Below are 20,278 nucleotides of genomic sequence, written 5' to 3' on the forward strand. Positions count from 1 at the left end.
CTTTCTTTCTTTCTTTCTTTCTTTCTTTCTTTCTTTCTTTCTTTCTTTCTCTCTCTCTCTCTCTCTCTCTCTTTCTTCCTTCCTTCCTTCCTTCCTTCCTTCCTTCCTTCCTTCCTTCCTTCCTTCCTTCTTTCCTTCCTTCCTTCCTTCCTTCTTTGTTAATGAGAGGGAAGCCAGAGGGAGAGAAAATAGATTTTTATTAATTGAAAAAATTAAATTACAAAAAAGAAAGAGGGTTAGACTAGATGATCTCTAAGATCCCTTCCATCTCTGACTACCCCATTAATTAGCATAGACCTTTAGCTCCGATTTAACAGGAAAATCTAAGACCTTTCACACAGGACTAGGCTTCTGCTGTTTTTCTTATCAAAGCAAAGCCAAGTGCTTTGAAGAAAGGAATCAGAGAGATCCCAGATGCAAAAACCTCCTTCGGGAGTTCATGCCTGAAATACTACATTGTCCCACGTGTTTTTTTATCCCTAAGACCAACTTCTGGATCTTCTCTTATGGGAGGAGTGTGTAAGCAGAGCTGAACTATAAGCTGGCAACTACTTCAGAACTTGGGTTGAGTGGGTTCATGGAAAGACTCAAGTCTTGCTTCTGTTTAGACTGGGGCTTATGGAGGAGTGGGGAATCTAGCCTTCCTCCTGGTGATTCTGCTTCTCCCACATTTCTGAAGAGTTGAAATCATCCCAAAACATGCCTTCTGCCTTACCCTTCCCTTCTTCCAGCTCTGCCTTCTCTTTCTTTTAGTCCTCCCTACCCACCCCCCTTGTATTTCCAGTGCAGTACATTCAGGATGGCTTTCATCAGGGTTATAGTCAAGAGTATGTTAAGGTGAAAGATGTCATAGGGAGCACCATGCAATCCCCTCATTTTATCGGTAGGGAAAGTAAGGTCCAAAGAAAAGAAATTATATGTCCAAGGTCACATAGTAGAGTGACTTTGGAGTCAGAGGACCTAGGTTCAAAGGCTACCTCAGATGTGTATTACCTGTGTGAACTGGGTCAAGTTACTTAATCTCCCTGGGTCTCATTTTCCTCATCTATAAAGAAAACGGGAGGGGGTTGGACTAGATGGTCTCTTGGGTTCTTCTTAGTTCTAGAGCATGACCCTGTGACCTAGGACAGAACATGATTTGAGTGGGAGAGGACATCCATTCAATTTTTCATATTATACCTCTCATCTCGCATTCGTCATCCTTCCCTTTCTATCTCCCTCATATTTGGACCAATATGGCAACTTGGGTAGTTTTGCCAAGAATCAGGTATAATACTTATAATGACTAACATTTGTTTAGAAAAAATCTATTGATATCTTTTGTCTTTACATCCTCTTCATGTCTGAATATCTCTCTCCACTCCGAGGGCCATCCATTGAAATGAAGAAGAAAAAAAAAGAAAAAAAAAATCAGCAAAACTATCCCAAATGTCAGCTTAGTTGTACAGTTTAGGCAATGTTCCTTCCAAACCCATAGTCCTTCCCTTCTGCTCCAAAGCGAAGAGCTGTATTTTTTTTTCATCTCTTCTTTGGGAACAAGTTTGGTCATTATAGCTGCACAGCATACAGGGTTTGTTTGCTTATTGGGGCTTTTTCCATCTGAATCAGGCAACTCACGTGTCTATGGCACCTTATTTAGGATTTACAGAGAGTACAAGTTTTATTGGTGTGGAGACAAAGACTTGAGCATCATCTCACCTCATGAGGGTCAGTGCTGGGATTCAAACTCAGGTCCTTGTAAGATTATAAATTTAGATCTGGAATGGCTCTTAGAGGCTACTGAGTAGTACAACTCTCTCATTTTACAGATGAGGAAACTGAGGCAGACAGAAGTTAAGTGAATTTTTCAGGGCCACACAACAAATAAGTGTCTGAGGTAGCATTTTAACCTAGGTCCTCCTGACTCTATATCCAGTTTTTAATCCTCCTACCTCTTTGGACACTCTTTCCGTGATACCATGCTGCCTCTTGTGAGTAGGAAAAACTCATGAGTTTCCCAGGGTCAAGCCACTCATGATTTTTTAATCTATTCCCTTTTCAAGGATGTGAGTGAGTTGAGGCTCTAAGAAAAATGTTTCTCAGCCTAGAGCTTCCCTCTTCTCCCTCAGATGACTCTGGTTAGTCACGGGTCCAGTTAATTGTGAGTGTGGACATGTTGTGGTATGCTGGCTGTGCAGTGGTGCCTTCCATGGCTTAGCTCTGACGGCCAGTCATGATTCTTCTGCCTCTGGCTGCTTCACATTTCCCTCTTGGGTCTTTGGCCACTGGGGGCCCCTGATCAGAAGTAATCACAATAACTCACTTTAGGCACCCATCAGGATTTCGTAAAGCCTCTTCCTCACCATGACCCCATGAACACTGTTATCATTTTATAGCGAAGGCTCCAGGAAGTTAGATGACTTTCCTTAGTTCAACACAGCTAGTAATTAACCAACAAATATTCTTTGAAGCACCTACTATGTGCTAAGCACTGGACTAGGCACTGGGGGTATCAAGACAAAGAATGAAATAATCCCTCATCTAGTAATGGTCTGAGCCAAGACTCAAACTCAGATCTTCTGGCTCCAGGATCTCTTTTCACTCCTGGTCCATGTACAGAATATAACTTTGACAATGCCTATTTGGGGCTACTTAAGGCTTCTTTACACTTGTCTTTCTTTCTTTGGTTCTTATGTTTCAGGGATTACCTGGGCCAGTAGGAGAACCTGGACCCAAAGGCAGTCGGGTAAGTGCATCTTGGCAGCATCCTGTGATACTCTGATGATCAAATGGCAGAGGTGTGCGCTTACTGCTTAGGACTCAGAGCAGGTTCTACAAGTGGATGTTGCTCCCATCTTTCCCACTCAGCAGGGTACCAAGAGTGCCCTTTTGACTCCAGTTTTGGGGATCCTCAAGCCCCTTCAGTTCTTATGTCTGTCACTTGGCCATGGGTAGCAGCATACACACCCCCAGAGTCCCAGGGCAAGGAGATTCTAGGAGGGTGGGATGGAAGAAGGGCGGGACATGGGTTGAGATACGGCTTTCCAGAAAGCCTCTCACTTAAGCCAAGTGCAGTGAGCCAGAGAGATCCAGGGCTACTCCTAATGGCCCCATCTGTGGCACAGAGCAAATCCAGCTGAGGCCAGGATGCTGGAGCCAGTTGCAAGTGATCTTACCGCCCCTCGGTCTTCCCTCCACCCCTTTCTCCAACCCCACTCCCCGCATTCCCTCCCTTGCTGGGGTAAGCAGGCGGAACAGCCAGCATGACTCATGTGAAGAGGGTGTTGCGGCAGTTCTAATTGCCTGTAATTGGTGGCTATAGCATTGCCCTAGCTCCTGGTGAATGTCCGCAGCCTGGCAGAAGTATTCAGGGCACTGGGAATTGCCTACGAGACAGCTATTCAGACAATGGCTAGAGGCCAGGTATGGTAGGCAAAGGTCCATCCCTTTTCTTCTTCCCTTTAAGTGGTCCCTTTGTAAGCTGCTTCCACTCTAGAGGAGGGAGTCAGCCCACGGGAAGCCATAGCGATCCCTGCAAAGCAAAGCACTAAATGGGTGAAAGAATGAAGCAGTAGGAGTAGAGCATGTGTCTCTACCGGTGGCCACTGTGAGGGCCAGTACTTGCTCCCTGCCTTGCTCTTAGAACCACACGTTTGCCCACCATCAGTTCCCCTTCTCCCTCGCTCTCAGGGCCCTGGCAGCTCCTTCTATAGACTATTCCCGCTCATGCTGGATCCTTCACGTGTAGTCTTATGTAGCACCAGACCCAGATTCTGATGTTGACTCCACTCCTCACTTGCCACTGACATGATCTCTGTGCTTCTTTGTTCATCTGTAAAATGGGATTTTTATCCCTACCTTGTCTATCTCCCGGGGCTGCCTCTAGAATCCCATGAAATAATAGATGCCAAATCACACCCTGCATTGGATGGGGCTATGCCAATGTAAAGGGTGATTGTTATTATTAGGAACTGGGGCGAGAGAAGGCCTTCTTGGGAAGAGGTAAAAAGTTAGGGCTATTGCTACAGGTTCTAGAGACAAATTGGAAGGCCTCATGGGACCTCCCACGAGAAGCTGTAGATAGCCCCATTTCTGCCTCATTGGCTGTGTCTGTCAGTGGCTACTGAACCCTTGTCTGGGGTTGGCCTTGTAAGTAAGCTCTTAAACATTTTCCATATGCTCGCCCTGGCTGCTCTTGCCCACCACATAAGGGTGGGGATGTGCCTGGCAGCATTGGGCATTTAGTCATCTGTGCCCCCAAAGAGCAAAGTCAGCTCGTTCTTGAAGAACTCTTCCCCCAAAGCAAAGGCCTCAGAGCCATGCCATTATGACAGATGAGAATTTACTCTACAAAGCAGCTTTCACTCACCCCAAGGATGAGAGGATAAGAATCGTCCCACACTGGGTCCCCTAGACCAGCCTTGAAGTGCATGCATGGTATTTATTGGCAGAGTTAGATAGACTTATTGGATGGGTATCAGCTGTTTGGGATGTTTCACCAGGCTGTTACTATATTTGCATTTGAGGGCAGTCTGCCCTAGTCAGCTCCTGAGTCTTGTTTACTGGAGGAGGCTGGGAAGCAGACCTCTCAATCGTATCCTTCCCAGGACATTGATCCTACTACAGTTCTCCAGTCCCCGAAGAGAAATTCTTTTCTGTCCAAACCCTAAGAAGACATGTTCTTGGGATGGGGCTGAGGGGGATGATAAGCCAGGGAAATTTGGGATTGATTTATGCTCTTCGTGTGGACAACATCTTGATGCCACATGCACACTGGAAACTGAACCTCTGCTCCCTTCTCTCTGGGCTTTGCTGAGATGGTTGTCATGATGGAGCTCTGGGCTCCTGCCAGCAGTGGCTTGAAGCCCAGAGGGATGACCCCTGTGATACACTGCTGATTGTAGCCACCAGTCATAAAAAAGCCTGCTCTCCCCATTCCTTCCCTTCTGTGGCACAGGAATGTGACTAGCCAGCTCCCATCTCACTAATGCTCAGCATGCATCCATCTTAATCCCTCATGGCTTCTCCTGCCTCCAGGATCACTGCTGAGGTGATTAGGAAAGGGACCTAGGTGCTAAGGAATCTCTCCAAAGTCATGTGACTCACTCCAGAGCTAGTTGGCTAGGTCGCCTGGGAATGGAGTGCCAAGGGAATTTGCCAAATAATTAGAACATTACTCTCCTTTTGTGACAAGGTAAATTCGAAGGGTAGACCAAGGCATGGGGAAAGTCTTGCTTGTCTGAGGACACTCCTGAGTCTTAGAGATAGGCTTTAGTCCAGAGTCTTTCCTGATAGAGAACGGGTTAGTCCTGATTCTCTTTGCCTAATACCTGTGAGATGTGACCCTAGGTGAAAGATGATCCCCGAGTCTCTGCTTGTTCCTAGAAGGAAGGAACCTCATTCAGCTTCAGGGTCCTGCTGCAGCTTGCCTTCCATCCCTGCTCTGGTCTTATATCTCTAGGGCCTAGCATCGTGCCTGACGTGAAGTAGGCACTCAGAGGTGCTTGTTGATTGACTAATTTTAAAAAGGGTTGAACACACATATGCTACCAGCATAACAGCTCAGAGGAGGGGCAGCCTGAGTGGAAGAAGAACCTGGATTCTCACTCTGTGTGTGTGTGTGTGTGTGTGTGTGTGTGTGTGTGTGTGTGTGTGTGTGTGTGTGTGTGCTGGGGTGGGAGGTAGAGTAGACGTAGTTTCTTAAGCATCTCTGGAGAAGGAAGGCCAAGGGTACCTGGAAAAAGGTCTGAGGAGAGTGAAGAAGGCTTGTCAGAGCAGCAAAGGGTCACATGGGAGGTGTCTCAGGACTGTGAACAAATAGGGGTAGGGGGGAGACAGCTTGAGTGGGGGCGACTTCATTTAAAAAAACATGTACTACGCTCCTGCTGTGTGCAGAACCAAGGAGAATACTCTCTGGGGAATACAGAGAGTCATTAGACATGATCCTTATCCTTCAGAAACTTCTAGTCTAGTCAGAGTGCTGAGGCCCACACACAGACTTAGAGTTGGAAGGGACCTTTTGGGCCATTTAGTCCATCCCATTCATTCTACAGATTATGAAACTGAGGTCCAGTAAGGTACAGTGACTTGCTCAAGGTCACTCAGGTGGGAATTTCAACTCACATCCTCTGATGCCTACTCCAGTGTTCTTTCTCCTGTGTCACACAATAATACTGCTATGACAGTGAATAATCTAAAACAAGTCAAGGGATGTCACAAGGCAGAGCAGTGCCCAGTGAGTGGTACCGACAATGACTGTGAGTCTGTAGGAGGGAGAGTGGGCTGGAGTAGGCAGGGGAGGCTTCCTACAAGAGTTGGGACTTGAGTTGGTTCATGGAAGAGGCATCTGATAGGGCAAGAGGAGGTGGGAGGGTATTCCAGACAGGCAGCACAGGAGGGATGTTTTTGGAGAGGGTAACTGGAGAAACTCAAAAATACTGAGTTAATTGGGCCTGGAGGGTTATGGTTTGGGGAGTGGGGTGGGAATTGTATTGGAGGAGGGAAGGGGAAGGAGAAACCAAGAAGGTTGGAGAGAGAGGGCATCCAGGAAATGGTCATAGGTCGAAAGTATCACAGTGGAAATTCTTAAGAGGAGGCAGGTCAAGAAGAGGGAGAAGTAGCTGTAGAAGGAACTGCTTGTTAGCTGGCCCTGAGATACCGCCGGCACATCCCCTCTCATCTAACCCCGAAGCAGGCTTCCTTTCCTCTAGGTCCCAGGAGCAGCCAGCAAGGGCACGACAGCCTCCTGCCCCTTCCCACCCTGCCCCCACACGGAGAAGGAGCCTCCCCTACCTGCCCCCCGATCCCTGGTGTGAGGGTATGTGCCCTTGGACTACATCGTGGAAGCCAGCACCATGCAGTCCATGGGCATATACACTTGCCTCAAGGTTTATGTCAACGTGGAGCACCCAGGACCAACGCTGGAGGAGCAGGAGGAGGAGGAGGAAGGCAGCCAAGATGGGATGGGGACAGGCCAGCATCCTTGGGGTGACTCATTTGGTTTTTTGTTTGCTCTGTCCATAGGGGTATATTGGTCTCCCAGGGCTCTTTGGCCTTCCAGGACTTGATGGAGAAAGGGTGAGTATCTTTCTGGGCGTCCTAATGTCCCATCCTAAGACCCTTCCCTTTAGCCTAAATGCCCAGGGCACGGGTAACCTTGGGGAATAAGCAAAGCAGCTCACAACAGAGCTGGGGGTGAAGAGGGAAAGAATGAGAGATGGGACTTGACCTCTACCGTTTGTTCCTAAGAGTGGGCAGGTCAATGGAGGCTGCTTTCCTCTTGGACCTGCTCCCTACCAACTGGGACCAAAATCTGGGGAAACTGTCACAGTCGTGGGAACAAACCAGAACAATAGAATCCAGGAATATTAGAACTGGAAGTGACCTCAGGACATAGGCTATTAACAAAAATAGTAATAGCATTTATATAGTGCCTACTGTGTACCAGGCACTGTGCTAAGTGCTTTATAAATAGTCTCATTTGATCCTTACATCAACCTTGGGAGGTAGGTGCTATTATTATCCTCATTTTACAGTTGAGGAAACTGAGGCAGAGAGAGGTAAAGTGACTTCCCTGGGTTCATACAGCTAGTTAAGTGTCTGAGGCTGTATCCGAACTCAGGTCCTTCTTAACTCTAGGCTCAGTGCTGTATCCACCACATCACCTAGCTGTCTCTAAACACCTAATGTCTTTTAGGATATGTGTGTATGTATGTATGTATGTATATTCATGTACACACATATACTTATACACACATACATATATGTATATACACATATGTATGTGTGTATGTAGAAGGCCCAAGCAGAAAAGGACCTTAGAATATAGAGTATCAGAGCTGGAAAGGGATCTTTTACACCAAGTTCAAGCCTTTTAATTTATATATGAGAAACTGAGGCCCAAAGGGATGAAGTGAATTGTCCAAATGACAAGATCCACTGCCGGAATTGCTCTCTCCTATTAGTATTCTCCTAGGCTACATCACTTCTGTTTCCCAAACTAACCCCAAATGCATTATTTCAGACCTGTCTTTGACTAGGACCAAACAAGCAAGGAGCTCACACCAGGCACAAGGTCTTCTGGGCACCATCCTAGCCCCCATTTGTATGGTCCAACAGGAACCTAAGCCCAAAGGGAAAGTCAGCGTCTTGGCAGGGTTCTCTGAGCTTCAAATGTCTCTTATTCTTTTTTAGTGATTCCTGTACTGACATTAATTTTGCTTTTTTTTTTCCATACAGGGGCCTCCTGGAGTTCATGGCAAGAGGGGCAAGATGGGTAGGCCGGTAAAGTTTTTCCTTGTCTATTATGCAGATTTTGTTGAATGAAACCAAACCATACCACAATCTAGTTGTTTTTGCTTGACTTGGCAAGGTAGAATTTGGGGGGATTTCCCATGATTCCCTTTGGAGAGTTTGGATTTCTGGTCAACTCTGGCCTTTCTCCCAGCCTTCCTGTGTGTGTGTGGGGGGGCAAATGAGGAAGGAGTACGGTCTGTGTGTAGGTATATTCAGATGTGTCTCTGTTTTTGTTTTTTCTTCCTATCTAGATCTGTTTTTCCTGATATATAGTTTAATTCTACACATGATTGCCTTTTTCTTGGTCATATTACCCTGGACTGCCCTTCCTCTTCCCTGGGAAGGAAAGAAAAGACAAAGACTTGACTAGGCTTGTAATAGTAGGGTAATGGCATTGGGTGCCATATCAGAAAGTACCTCTCATTAGCTCACTGAGCCAGGGACTTAGTCCAACCCAACAAGCATGAATCACCTGCTATGTGCAAGACACAGTGCTAGGCTCCCAGGGATACAAGGACAAAAAATAAAAAGCAGTGTCTGCACTCGAGTTTCTGTTCTATTGGGGGGTGAAATATGTAAGCAGAAAAAAGTACAAGATGAAGGATAAAGAAGACAAGGGGGATCAGGAAAAGATTTTTCATGTAAGATGGTATCTGAGCTGAGCCCTGAAGGGAGCTAATCGATTATAAGTCAACATTTATTAAGTGTCTACTATGTGCCAAACGCTGTGCTAAGTTCTGGGGATATCAAAAGAAGCAACAGACAGTCCTTACCTCAAGGGGCTTACAACCCAATGGGGGAGACAACATGCAAATAAATATGTACAAAGTAAGCTATATACAGCATAAAGAGGAAATAATTAAAAGAGGGAAAGCACTGGAATTAAGCGGGGTTAGGGAAGGCTTCCTGTCGCAAGTGGGATTTTAGTTGGAACTTAAAGGAAACCAGGGAGGTCAGTAGTCAGAGCAGAAGAGGGACAGTGGTCCAGGTGTGGGGGACAGCCAGAGAAAATGCCCAGAGTGAAGAGATGGAATGCTTTTTTTTTTTTAATGAAACAACCAGGAGCCCAGTGTCACTGGATTGAGGAGTATGTTGGGAATAAGAAGACTGGAAAGGTAGGAGGGGGATTGGTTAGGAAGGGCTTTGAATGCCGAACAAACATTTTGTATTTGCTCCTGGAGCCATTGGAGGTGCTTTTAAGAGGGGAAAGGGAGGGGAGAATTCATTGCAGGCATGAAGTATGGTATGTGAAAAGACTTGTAGATGGGGAATGGAATGGAATGGAATGGAACAGCAAATAGGCCAATTTGATTGGAACACAGGGTCTGTGAAGGGAAGTAAATGAAACGTCTGGCAAGGTTGACTGAGCCAGATATGCAGGGCTTTAAATGCCACATCAAGGAGTCTGTATTTTGTCTTAGATGCAACAGAGAACATTGGAGCTTCTGCCATAGTCTGGTAGAAAGAGAAGCTAATTCGCTGTTTTTTAATTTGGTTCTGTAAGCTTGGGCAGCTGGATAGATTGAGAAGGTTGGGGTTTTTTCTACTGTAGGAAACTGAGCAGGGATTGGACATTCATAGTACTGCTTTTGGTGATGGCCATGGAAATAGGTGCTTCTTAAAATTATATAGACTATAATTAATTAATATAATTGAGTTGGGAGGAGCTTACGAGATCATCTAGCAATCTCATTTTCCAGATGGGGAAACTGAGGCTCAGAGAAAGGAAGTGACTTGCTCAAGATCACATAAATATTTAATGATAAAGCTGGGGTCAGAACCCAGATCTGATTTTCAAGTACCAAGAGGTATGGGGTGTGATCTTTGCCTTCAAAGAATTTACTTAAAATCTAGGCATTCAGTGGCCCTGTGAATTCATTTCTTTGCAGTGATGATTTGAAAGGGAATATTAGTACTTATGGAAGCTCCTCATCTCCTACTGGAGAACCTCTTCTTGCTGTCTCTGTGCTTGTGTGTTCTTGGATCAGTGACTTCCCTCCTCAGGGTCTCAGTCTCTTCATCAGTGAAATGGATTAGATGATCTTTGAGTTCGTTATCAGCTCTGACATTCTATGAATCATTAATCGGATTCCAGTAAACAAGGCAGCTACAGCTAGATATGTTGTCTCTGTTTGGAGTTTCTTAGCAAGTTTTGAGGGATGTTTTGTCCTACTCAGCATATGGCCTTCTCAATACATTCCAGCTGTTCCTCTCTTTTTCTTATCACTGTCTGGGATATTTTTTCCCAGCCATAATTTACATTTGCTGCTGGGATCTCTCCCTGGAATTCGAAAACAGTCAGAGCCTCATCCATCCTTCCTTTCCCCTACCTTTAACACCCCTCCCCCCAGAAGCAGGAACATTCCAGACTGGTGGTCCTCTGAGATTGGATGGCCAACAATTCTGTCTAGTCTCCCTCCCATGTAAAGAGCTCTGACTCTCCCATTGTTATAGATTCCAGGCTACAGGACTTTGACTTTAAAATGTTGGACGGGAGAGAGAAGAAAGTTCTTCTAAACTTACAGAACATGGGTTTTGTCCATTTTCTCCACAACCCCAGATGGGTTATCTTGCATACTCTTTGGGAAATTTTTAACCCACTTTGAAAATCATTGAGCTAGAAGGCTGTTCTTAATCAGCCAGCCAAAAAATATTGATCAAATAAATACCTATTATGTGTTAGGCACTGAGCTAAGCACTGGAGATAAAAAGAAAGGCAAAAGACTGTCTCTGCTCTCAAGGACTTCACAGTCTAATGGGAGAGACAACATGCAAGAAACATGTACGAAGAAAATGTGTACAGAATAAATTGGAAATAATCAGTGGGGGAAGTCAATTGATTAATTAATTAATAAACTTTTATTTAAAAATATATAGGTCTCCATATCTTTCTATATCTATAGAATTCTGTGACTTTTTTGGTTGTCTGGTTCCCCCAACTCCATCCCAGCCCATAAATTTGCATTTAATGAACACTTATAAAGTGTCTTACCCAGTATTTTCTACTGTGCTAAGAGCTGGATTTGGATTCTGTTTGAGTAAAGGGAGGGCTCTTGGGAAGGCCTCAGCCCCATTGGTAGGAGAAAGGCAAAGTGGGACACCGGAGAGAGCCTGGGACTGAGAGGCAAGAGATAGAGCAGTAGCCCCAACTGTGCAGCTCACTCATTGTGTGAGACATCAAGCAAGTCCCTCAATTGAGCTGGATTTCAGTTTCTTCATCTGTAAAATGAGAGAATTGTTCCAGCTGACGTCCAAGGTCACTTTCAGTTCTGAGATTCTCCGCGTCTGTGACTCTGGGAGAGATTGATTGCTATTGGCAAGGCTCTGCTGCTCTCCCCCCTTCCCCAGCACTGACCACAGCTCTGCTGCAGGCAGAGAACAAGGCTTTGGCCTCCAGATACTGGAATGGACCTGCATTTTCCACATTTGACCACAGTTATGCCTGCCTGACTTCCATGGAAGTGCTGACATTGGGATTCCGGGGAATTGGGAAGAAGGGAAGCTTTTTCACGTAGGATATTGTATGTAAAGGGGAAATTCCTCTTTCTGGATGAAAGGCAGTAGTTTCACAACTCCAGGGATGGTCAGTTCTATTGGTTTTTCCCTCTCCATCCCTTGGTCCATTCTAGTTGCCACCCCTCCATCCTCTACTCTCCTATTCAGAACCAAACTAAAGTCTCTGCTTTCCCCTTAAAATGGGAAGACATCTCTAAGTCTGATGTGAGACTGGAGGAAGTCATACTATTGATGATAATTAGCATAGCACCTTAAACATAGTATGCAGTAGGGAGATGTTTATTGCTGTGAATGGCTGCTGGGTGTAGTGGGGAGAGCATTATTAGATTGTGGGCCCAAAGAACAGGGATCTAGTACTAGCCCCTTAACCTGCTTTGGGACCTTGGGCAAAATGTTTGTTGGAATCACTTTCTTTACCTGGGCTACAGTTTTCTTATCTATGGGATGGGAGGATTGGACTAGATGTTCTTATAATATACTGCCAGCTCTATTAAGACCCCTTTCAGCTTTGGTATCCTATGTCTCAGTACTTTAAGGCCCTTTCTAGCTCAGATTCTGGGAGAGGCAGAGTGGTGGAGTGGAGAGAGGATCAGAGTTGGAGTCAGAGGACCTGGGTTCACATGCCTCCACTGATATTTTGTGACTTTGGACAAGTCACCTTTCTGTGCCCTAGGTTCCTCATCTATAAAATGAAGGATTGGTTTCAGTGGCCTCTAAGGTCCTTTCTCTCTCTAAATCTATAATCCTACGATCCTGTGATGATAATTTGTTTGCAGTAAGAATCAAAGGAAATGAAGCAAGGTTCTTTTGGTGGTGTGGAGGGAATGGAATGGGATTAAATTTGGAGCATTCTAGACTGGAGTACCTGGACAAATGAGTTGTCTTCCTAGCACCATTCGATGCTTCATCTTTTTGTGTCACTGGGCTCTGGGCCTCTTTTTTTTATTAATTCATCGAGAGCTTCAGCTGACCCTGCAAGGGCTTAAGTAACCAGCCAGATAATTCTGGCTGATACGACTTTGTGAATGAGCAAGAGGGTTTGGGGACTGAAATAGTCCATCTGGGTGTCCTTGGCATAGAGCTAACCAGAAAGTCAGTGTGAGCCCAGCCCTACTCTTGCCTTCGAAGCAATTGGATAGCTGTCAGGTGTACAGGGTCCAGCGATTGTGTATGGGGAGGGGACGTGTTCAAACTGGCTGCAGAAAGATAGCCACCCACTCACCCCACCATCAGCATCCCTGTGATGTATCTGGCATGGGGATCCCTCTTATCTAAAGTGCTTGGGGCCATGAATCACCATTGAGGACTGTGAAAATAAACTTTATTGTTCCCTAGAAAATCAGCTTTAATAGCCAGCAAATCTATTTTGTCTGTCTCTGACATGATTTAATGTTTTTCATATGATTTCATATCTATAGATTCCAAAATGAGGTGATCAGAATGGCCCCTGGTGTGACTTTGCCAGGCTTCTTATATCCTCTGTGAAATTCATGTCCTTCAGAATTCATCATCTGAAGACCAGAAAGAGCCTTATGAGGTCATTAAGTCTACCCCTCTGTAGCAAGGTGGTCATGAGGGTCAAAAACCCAAATCGGTCATGAGGGTCAAAAACCCAAATCTTGTGATAGAATATGAAGACAGTGTGGAATAGAGGAGGAAGGGCTATCATTTAAGAGAAAATTATTTTTCTTCTTAAAGTTTGAGTTTGGGAATTTTTTGTTACTTATTAGTGAGTGGAATAGCATGGGGGTTGGGATTAGTTGAGTTCCCTTCTGACAAAGTTGGCAATTAATCTTTTCCCTAGGATCATTCTTATTGATTAATTACCTCCCACCTCCACCCTTCTGCATACTTGTACTCATCAGTCTTTTCTAGGTTTGGGGTGTTTGTTTCATTTAGAAGGCATGCACATCAAACAGTTTAGTTTACCATGAATATGATTTATCATTCTTCCTGTTAAGGCCATGCCATAATTTCCGGGGAGCTAGGGAACCTGTAAGGAGTTAGGATAGCCAAGGTTCTATAGAGGAAACAATTACTTCCCATTTTTCCTCTATATGGAACAGTTCCAGAGTTTAAATCACATCATCATAGAATGTCAGCTCTGGGAAGAACCTTAGAATATAGAATACAGAATACAGAATGTCAGAGCTTGGTGGAGCCTTAGATAGTGTTAGAGCTAGAAGGGGTCTTGGAACAAAGAATGTCAGAGCTGAATCTCAGAATATTAAAACTGGAAGGAATCCTAGATCATAGAACATTACAGCTACAAAGGACTTTCAAAGATCATCTCTTCTAACCACTTCATTTTACATATTTTCCTCATATGAAGTCTAAGGAAATGAATTGACTTGACTGCAAGGTCATCCAGTGGTTAGTGGCAGACCAGGAATTAGAATAGATAAGATAACTGCAGCCTTATAAGGTTGAGAGACTTTTTCCGGGTCATACAGCTAGTAAGTCCTAGAGCTGAAAACAGGACCTGGGTTTCCTTCGTAGCAGGGCACTGTTCTTTCTATAGCATTAATCAGCAGGCAAGTGACAATGGGGAATCATGGATTAATGTCTCCCCCGAGCCGGGCACTGTATCTACATTTTAGCTGGGCCTGTGGGAGATAGTACGTAACCCAAAAGAGCAACTTTCGCAGGGATTTCAAGCCAGTAGGAAAGATATTTGAGGGCAGGTAGGTATTCTGAAATCACACTGCATCATGTAAGGTAGGCCTTGCTTCTTAGACACCTGGAAAGAGGGGCCAAGTGACTGTCTGGGAGCTATGTGACTCTAGCCTAAGAGCTAAAAAGTTTTCTCTCTGTCCCCTAATTAAGAAGGTTTGTCACTCTGACTTCTTCAAAAGCTAAGGGGAAAATTGAATTCTTGTTCCCCCAGACCATGTCAGGCCACCAAGGGAAGAGCTGGCCTCCCAAATGATTGTCTCTTCCGTTAAAAAAAAATGTGTTATGGTTTTTTAATGAGGAATCCAGGTTTGTGGTTTTTAGAGAAACTTGGCTTGGGGGGCCTGGCAAGATTCCAAAAAAGCTTCTCTGTCTTTGTAGCTTTGCAGATGGGAAGAGGCAGGGGACTTTGTGAGGCCTGATGTCCCTTTATCCTACTGAGCAAGCAAATGTCCACTTAACATTCTTTGGATCTTGTTTGCTAGCTCTAATTTTTGGTAGCAAAATTGCCCCAGGCCGTGGAAAATGAGATTCCTGGGAAGAGTTTACCATGGAGCCTGGTGGACATAGAAATGGGAGTTTTCTCTGAGGGCTCACATGTTCCCCCATAGCTTCAGCTTGTGCAGGCTAAGCAGTTACTGAACTTATCCAGTTATTTATGGTATGAAGTTAGGAGTCTGGATTTTAGTCCTGGCTCATCTGCTATCTAGACTTTGAGTCACCTTTCATTTCTCTGGGTCTCCTTTTCCTCATTTGTAAAACATTACTGTGTTAGCGCTCATGTCTCTTCCTGCACTGACGTTCTGTGGTCTGACATATGTTCTTATATTCCTTCCAGCTCTAACATTCTTTAATTCTAGAAATAAGACTTCTTTTTGAAGTCACATTTTCCTAATGAGTGCAAAATACTGGTCCTGGAGCCAATTTTTTCTTTTGGGCTCTGGGAGGTGTAGCAACTCTTTTGCTCCCTTGTAAAAACATGGAAGGTTCCCATGATAGATAAGCCCTTTGAGGACAGGGAGTTTTATTTTTGCCTCTGTATCCACCATATCCAGCACAGTGTATGGTCTAAGTAGGATCTAATTGATATTCTTGTGACATCCAGCCTGCAACCTACAGTCTAGAGATCTTACTGTCAGCAAATGGGAAATATTTATTGCTGATAGATCTAATCAATTTTTTTTTCATTCAACAAATATTTGTTAAATTGCTACTATGTGCAAAGTCTTATGCTAAGCAATGTAGAGGATGTAAGAGATGAATAAAGCATGATCCCTGCCCTAAAGGAGTTTACAATCTAGTGGGGAAGATAAGACTAGTGGGGAATATTAAGTACAAGGCCCTCTATTAGGTAATATGGAGGATGTAGAGATGAATAAGGAACAGTCCCTGCCCTCAAGGAGCTTACGGCCTAGTTAGGGGGAAAAGATACTTATACATAATTATTAAATGCCTACTGTATGCAAGACCTTATACTAAGTAACATGGGGGATGTAGAGATTAATAAGGCATAGTCCCTTCCCTCAAGGAGCTTACAATATAGAGGTGAAGATAAAACACCTACAAATACTTATTAAGTACCAACTGTGTAGAATTCCCTATGCTAGGTATTGCAGGGAATGCAGAGACAAGACATGATTTCTGTCCTCTATTACAGTCCAGCAGGGGAAGACATAATATGTATATATGTATATAAGTATATAAATACAATATAAAACAGAATATGATAAATGCCCTAGGAGTGATACAAGCTAAAAAAAAAGTATAGAATTTGATTTCTTTTTTTAAAAATAAGTTTTGTTGATATTTTCTGTTTCTTATATCACCGTAGTATCCCATGTATCCTTCTTCCTGTCCCTCCCAGAGAGCCATCCCATATGAAAAATAATATATTTTTAGAGAGGAAAAAAATATCAGCACAACTGATTGATACATTGAAAAAGTCTGAAAATATATGCAATGTGTAATACCTGTGGACTTCCCACCTCCATGAAGGGATAGGTTGGGGGTGTGTTCTCATATCTCTTCATTCAAATACTACCTGATTTTTATAATTTTGTCACATTTATTTTTAATTTTTCATGTGCTGTTTTTCTTTCCATTTTTACACTATTGTAGTCACTATATATATTGTTATTTTGGCTGTTCTTACTTCCGTCTGCATCAGTTCATACAGATTTTCTTACACTTCTCTGTATTTGTCATATTCATCGTTTCTTATGGCACAGTAATATTCCATTAAATTCATGTACCGTAATTTGTTTAGCTATTCTCAATTGATAGGTCCATGTTTTATTTCCAATTCTTAGCTATCACAGAAAGTACTGCTCTAAATATTTTAGAGTATAATGACACTTTTTTTCCTCATCAATGGCTTCCTTGGGTTAAAGTTTAAGCCCAGTAATAGAATCTCTGGTTCAAACTGACATTTTAGTCAGTTTATTCGGATAATTCCAAATTGCTTTCCAAAATGGTTGTTCTACTCCACAGCTCCACCAACAAGGCATTAATGTACCAATCTCCTCACAATCCTTCCAACATTGACTGTAGCCATTTTTTGTCATTTTTACCAAATTGCAGAATGTGAGATGAAACTTCAGCATTGTTTTGATTTGCATTTTTCTTATTATTTGTGATTTGGAGCATTTTTTCGTGTGGTTGTGAATACTTTACAATTCTTTTCTTGAGAACCGTTTGTTAATATCTTTTGACTATCTATTGGAGAATGACGTGTGTGTGTGTGTGTGTGTGTGTGTGTGTGTGTGTATTTCTATATCATGGATACCAAACCTTTATCAGAGAAATTCAATAGAAAGATTTTCCCCAATTTTACCACTTCCCTTCTTATTCTATATTCATCGATGTTGTCTATGCAGAAGCTTTTCAGTTTCAAGTAACCAGTTATCTATTTTATTTTTTATAATTGCCTCTATCTCTTGTTTTGTTAAGAATTCATCTTCTAGCCATAGCTGTGAAAGGTATATGATGTGCTCCTCTTCTAATTGTTTTAGGGTATGATTTTTAATATCAAGGTCATGTATCCATATAGAATGTTATATATAGTATTATGGTGTGTGGTGTAAGGTGTTAGTATAAACCTAATTTCTGCTAGAATGCTTTCCAGTTTTCTCAGCAATTTTTATCCAACAGGGAGTTTTTCTCCAGGGTAACTTCTGTTGTCCACTTTATCAAACATTGGATTATTGAATTTTATTGTTTCTGAATCTCCCAGGTCTAGTCTGTTCCATTAATCTATCTGTCTATTCTTTAACTAATACCAGATGGTCTTGATGACTGCTGCTTTATAATATAATTTGAGGTCTGGAAGTGCTGTTTCCCCTTTGTTCTGACTTCTTTTCATCATTTCCCTTAATATTCTAGATTTCTTGTTTTTCTAAATGAATTTTTTATCAAGTTCTATAAATTATCCCCTTGGTAATTTGATTGATATAGCATTGAACATGTAAATTAATTTTGGTAATATTGTCATGTTTATTATATTGGCACAGCCTAGCCATGAGCACTAAATATGCCTTTAACTATTCAGGTCGTTCTTTGTTTCTTTAAGGAGTGCTTTGTAATTGAATCTATATGTCTTTTGTATGCTTTGTGTGGTTGATCCCCTAGTATTTTATGTATTTTGTAATTATTTGGGATGGAATTTCCCTTTCTATTATTGCTGCTCGTGTTTTGTTATTGTATAAAAATGCTATTGATTTTTGAGGATTTATTTTATAGCTTGTAACTTTGCTGAAGTTGATAATTGTCTTAATTAATATCTTTGTTGATTGAGGTTTTCCAAGCAAACTATCATGTCATCAGCAAATAGAGATGATTTTATCTCTTCTATATTTTTTTTCAGCCAAAGACAAGGTTTATTAGAACATCCGTCATACTGGGCAGACTCTTAAGGAGTCTAAACATTGGTGAGCTAGTGGCTAGATTATAAGAATCTGAGCAATGGCTAGATTATAAGAATCTAAGCAGTGGCTAGATTTTAAGAAGCTAAGCCTATCTCTTCTATACTTATCAGTATTCCTTTAATTCTTTTCTCTTGTCTCATTGCTATTGTTTGCATTTCCAGAACAATGATAGTGGAGAGAGTGGGCATCCTTGCTTCACTCCCATATTTATTGAAAAAGGTTCTAGTGTATCTCCATTGCATATAATGCTTGTTTTTAGTTTTAGATAGATGTTTTTGTGATATTAAAAAATAGGATGATTTCTAACTGAAGTGGTAAGAGAAGGTGGTATTACAGAGGAGGTGGCATTTGATCTGGGTGTTGAAAGACAGGTAGAATTTCAGTAGGCAAGGATTTAGGGGGAGAGAATTCCAGGGGAGCAGGAAAGCACAAGACATGTTAAAAAAAAACTGACAAATAGTTCAGTTTGACTGGAGGGTGGGAATCATACTGGAAAATGATGAGAAATAAAGTCTGGCCTTGAATACGAGACTAAGACTTTTTCTTGTAGATAGTGGAGAGTCAAGCATTAGATATTTTTTGGTAAGGGAGTGTAGTGGTTAGAACTACACAACAGGAAGATTAATCTGGAAATGATATGTAAATTAGAGAGGAGGGAAAGAGATCAGAAGCAGAGCCTGGTCTAGGCTAGTGGCAGTGACACTGGAAAACAGGGATGGAGGGAAGAGAGATTGCCAAGGAAGACTCTTCTCGAGGTATTGCCACTCTCTGAGGAGGGGAGCTTTATGGCCCTAGGCATGAGTTCTCTGAGGAGTTCTTGTGGTCTCCTGCCAGAGGGAAGTAGGTTACACCTTCTTAAGTCTGGAAAGGTTTGAAGGTTGGCCTGCCTGGAGGTGGTGGCTCATAAGCTCATGGACTTATTGCTGCAAAAGGGACCTTAGAAGTTATCAAACCTGGAAAATGCTATCCACATCCAAAGAAAGAACTATGGAGTTTGAATGCAGATTGAAGCATACTATTTGCTATTTTTTTTCTTCTGTTGTGTTTTGTTTCCTCTTTCTGGTGGTTCCTCAAATTAGTTCTAATTCTTACTTACAACATCACTAATGTGGAAATATGTTTAATAGGAATGTATATGCATACCCTATATCAGATTGCATGCTGTCTTAGGGAGGTAGGCGGGGGGGGAGAAAAATTTAAAACTCGAAAGCTTATGGAAGTGATTGTTGATAAAACAAAAGAAATTAATAAAAAAAGAAATATAAAAAAAAGAATAAAGCCGTCAAAGACAAAAAAAAGCTTATGGAAGTGAATGTTGAAAATTAAAAATTAATTAATTAATTAAAATTTTTTCAAAAGTCATCAAACCCATCTCTCTCATTTTATAGTTTAGGAAATTGAGGCCCAGAGAGGTTAAGTATCTTGCCTAAAGTCACATAGGCAGTAAGCAGCAAAATAGGAATTTGAACTCAGTCCTCCAACTTCAAATCCCATGCCCTTTCCACTGTCCTAGGCTATCTGAAGGCTCCTTCTGACACCTTTGGGTCCACAATAGAAGGAAAAAGGACTTGTCCTCTGCTTCTGTGAAACGTGGCACTGCACTTGGGGAATCTGTGAAGGGTGAGGGTGCCTCTCTCAGGTCCTCTTCTGGCTCCACTGGTCATCATTTAGCTGAAGAGTACTCCCAGTTTCCCCAGGACCTGAGTGAGGTTGGGAATGAAGACACCCCATGGCTGGATGCCCACTGGTAGGGAGCTGAACCCACTCTTTTGGCTCAGAGAACATATTCTTCTATGGAAGAACATCAGACCAGAGAGGGATAGACCTCTTCTTTGTTCCTCATTTTGGCTGAGATGGAGGCTCTTTCCATCAGGGAGCACAGAGCAACCAGA

General features: G+C 42.8%; 1 protein-coding gene across 4 annotated transcripts in view; it reads left to right on the plus strand.

Annotated features, from left to right (window-relative positions):
• Positions 1 to 20,278, plus strand: part of COL27A1 (collagen type XXVII alpha 1 chain) — a 244,751-nt gene that overhangs the window by 75,906 nt on the left and 148,567 nt on the right. For all 4 annotated transcript variants that reach the window (XM_027869712.1, XM_027869713.1, XM_027869714.1 and 1 more), the window contains 3 exons: positions 2,681 to 2,725; positions 7,003 to 7,056; positions 8,218 to 8,262. In XM_027869712.1, coding sequence (XP_027725513.1) covers positions 2,681 to 2,725; positions 7,003 to 7,056; positions 8,218 to 8,262 — 144 coding nt within the window. The remainder of the gene's footprint in view (positions 1 to 2,680; positions 2,726 to 7,002; positions 7,057 to 8,217; positions 8,263 to 20,278) is intronic.

The sequence above is a fragment of the Vombatus ursinus genome, unplaced genomic scaffold (genome assembly GCF_900497805.2).
Source record: "Vombatus ursinus unplaced genomic scaffold, bare-nosed wombat genome assembly UNPS02014793.1, whole genome shotgun sequence".
In the NCBI taxonomy this organism is placed as follows: domain Eukaryota; kingdom Metazoa; phylum Chordata; class Mammalia; order Diprotodontia; family Vombatidae; genus Vombatus; species Vombatus ursinus.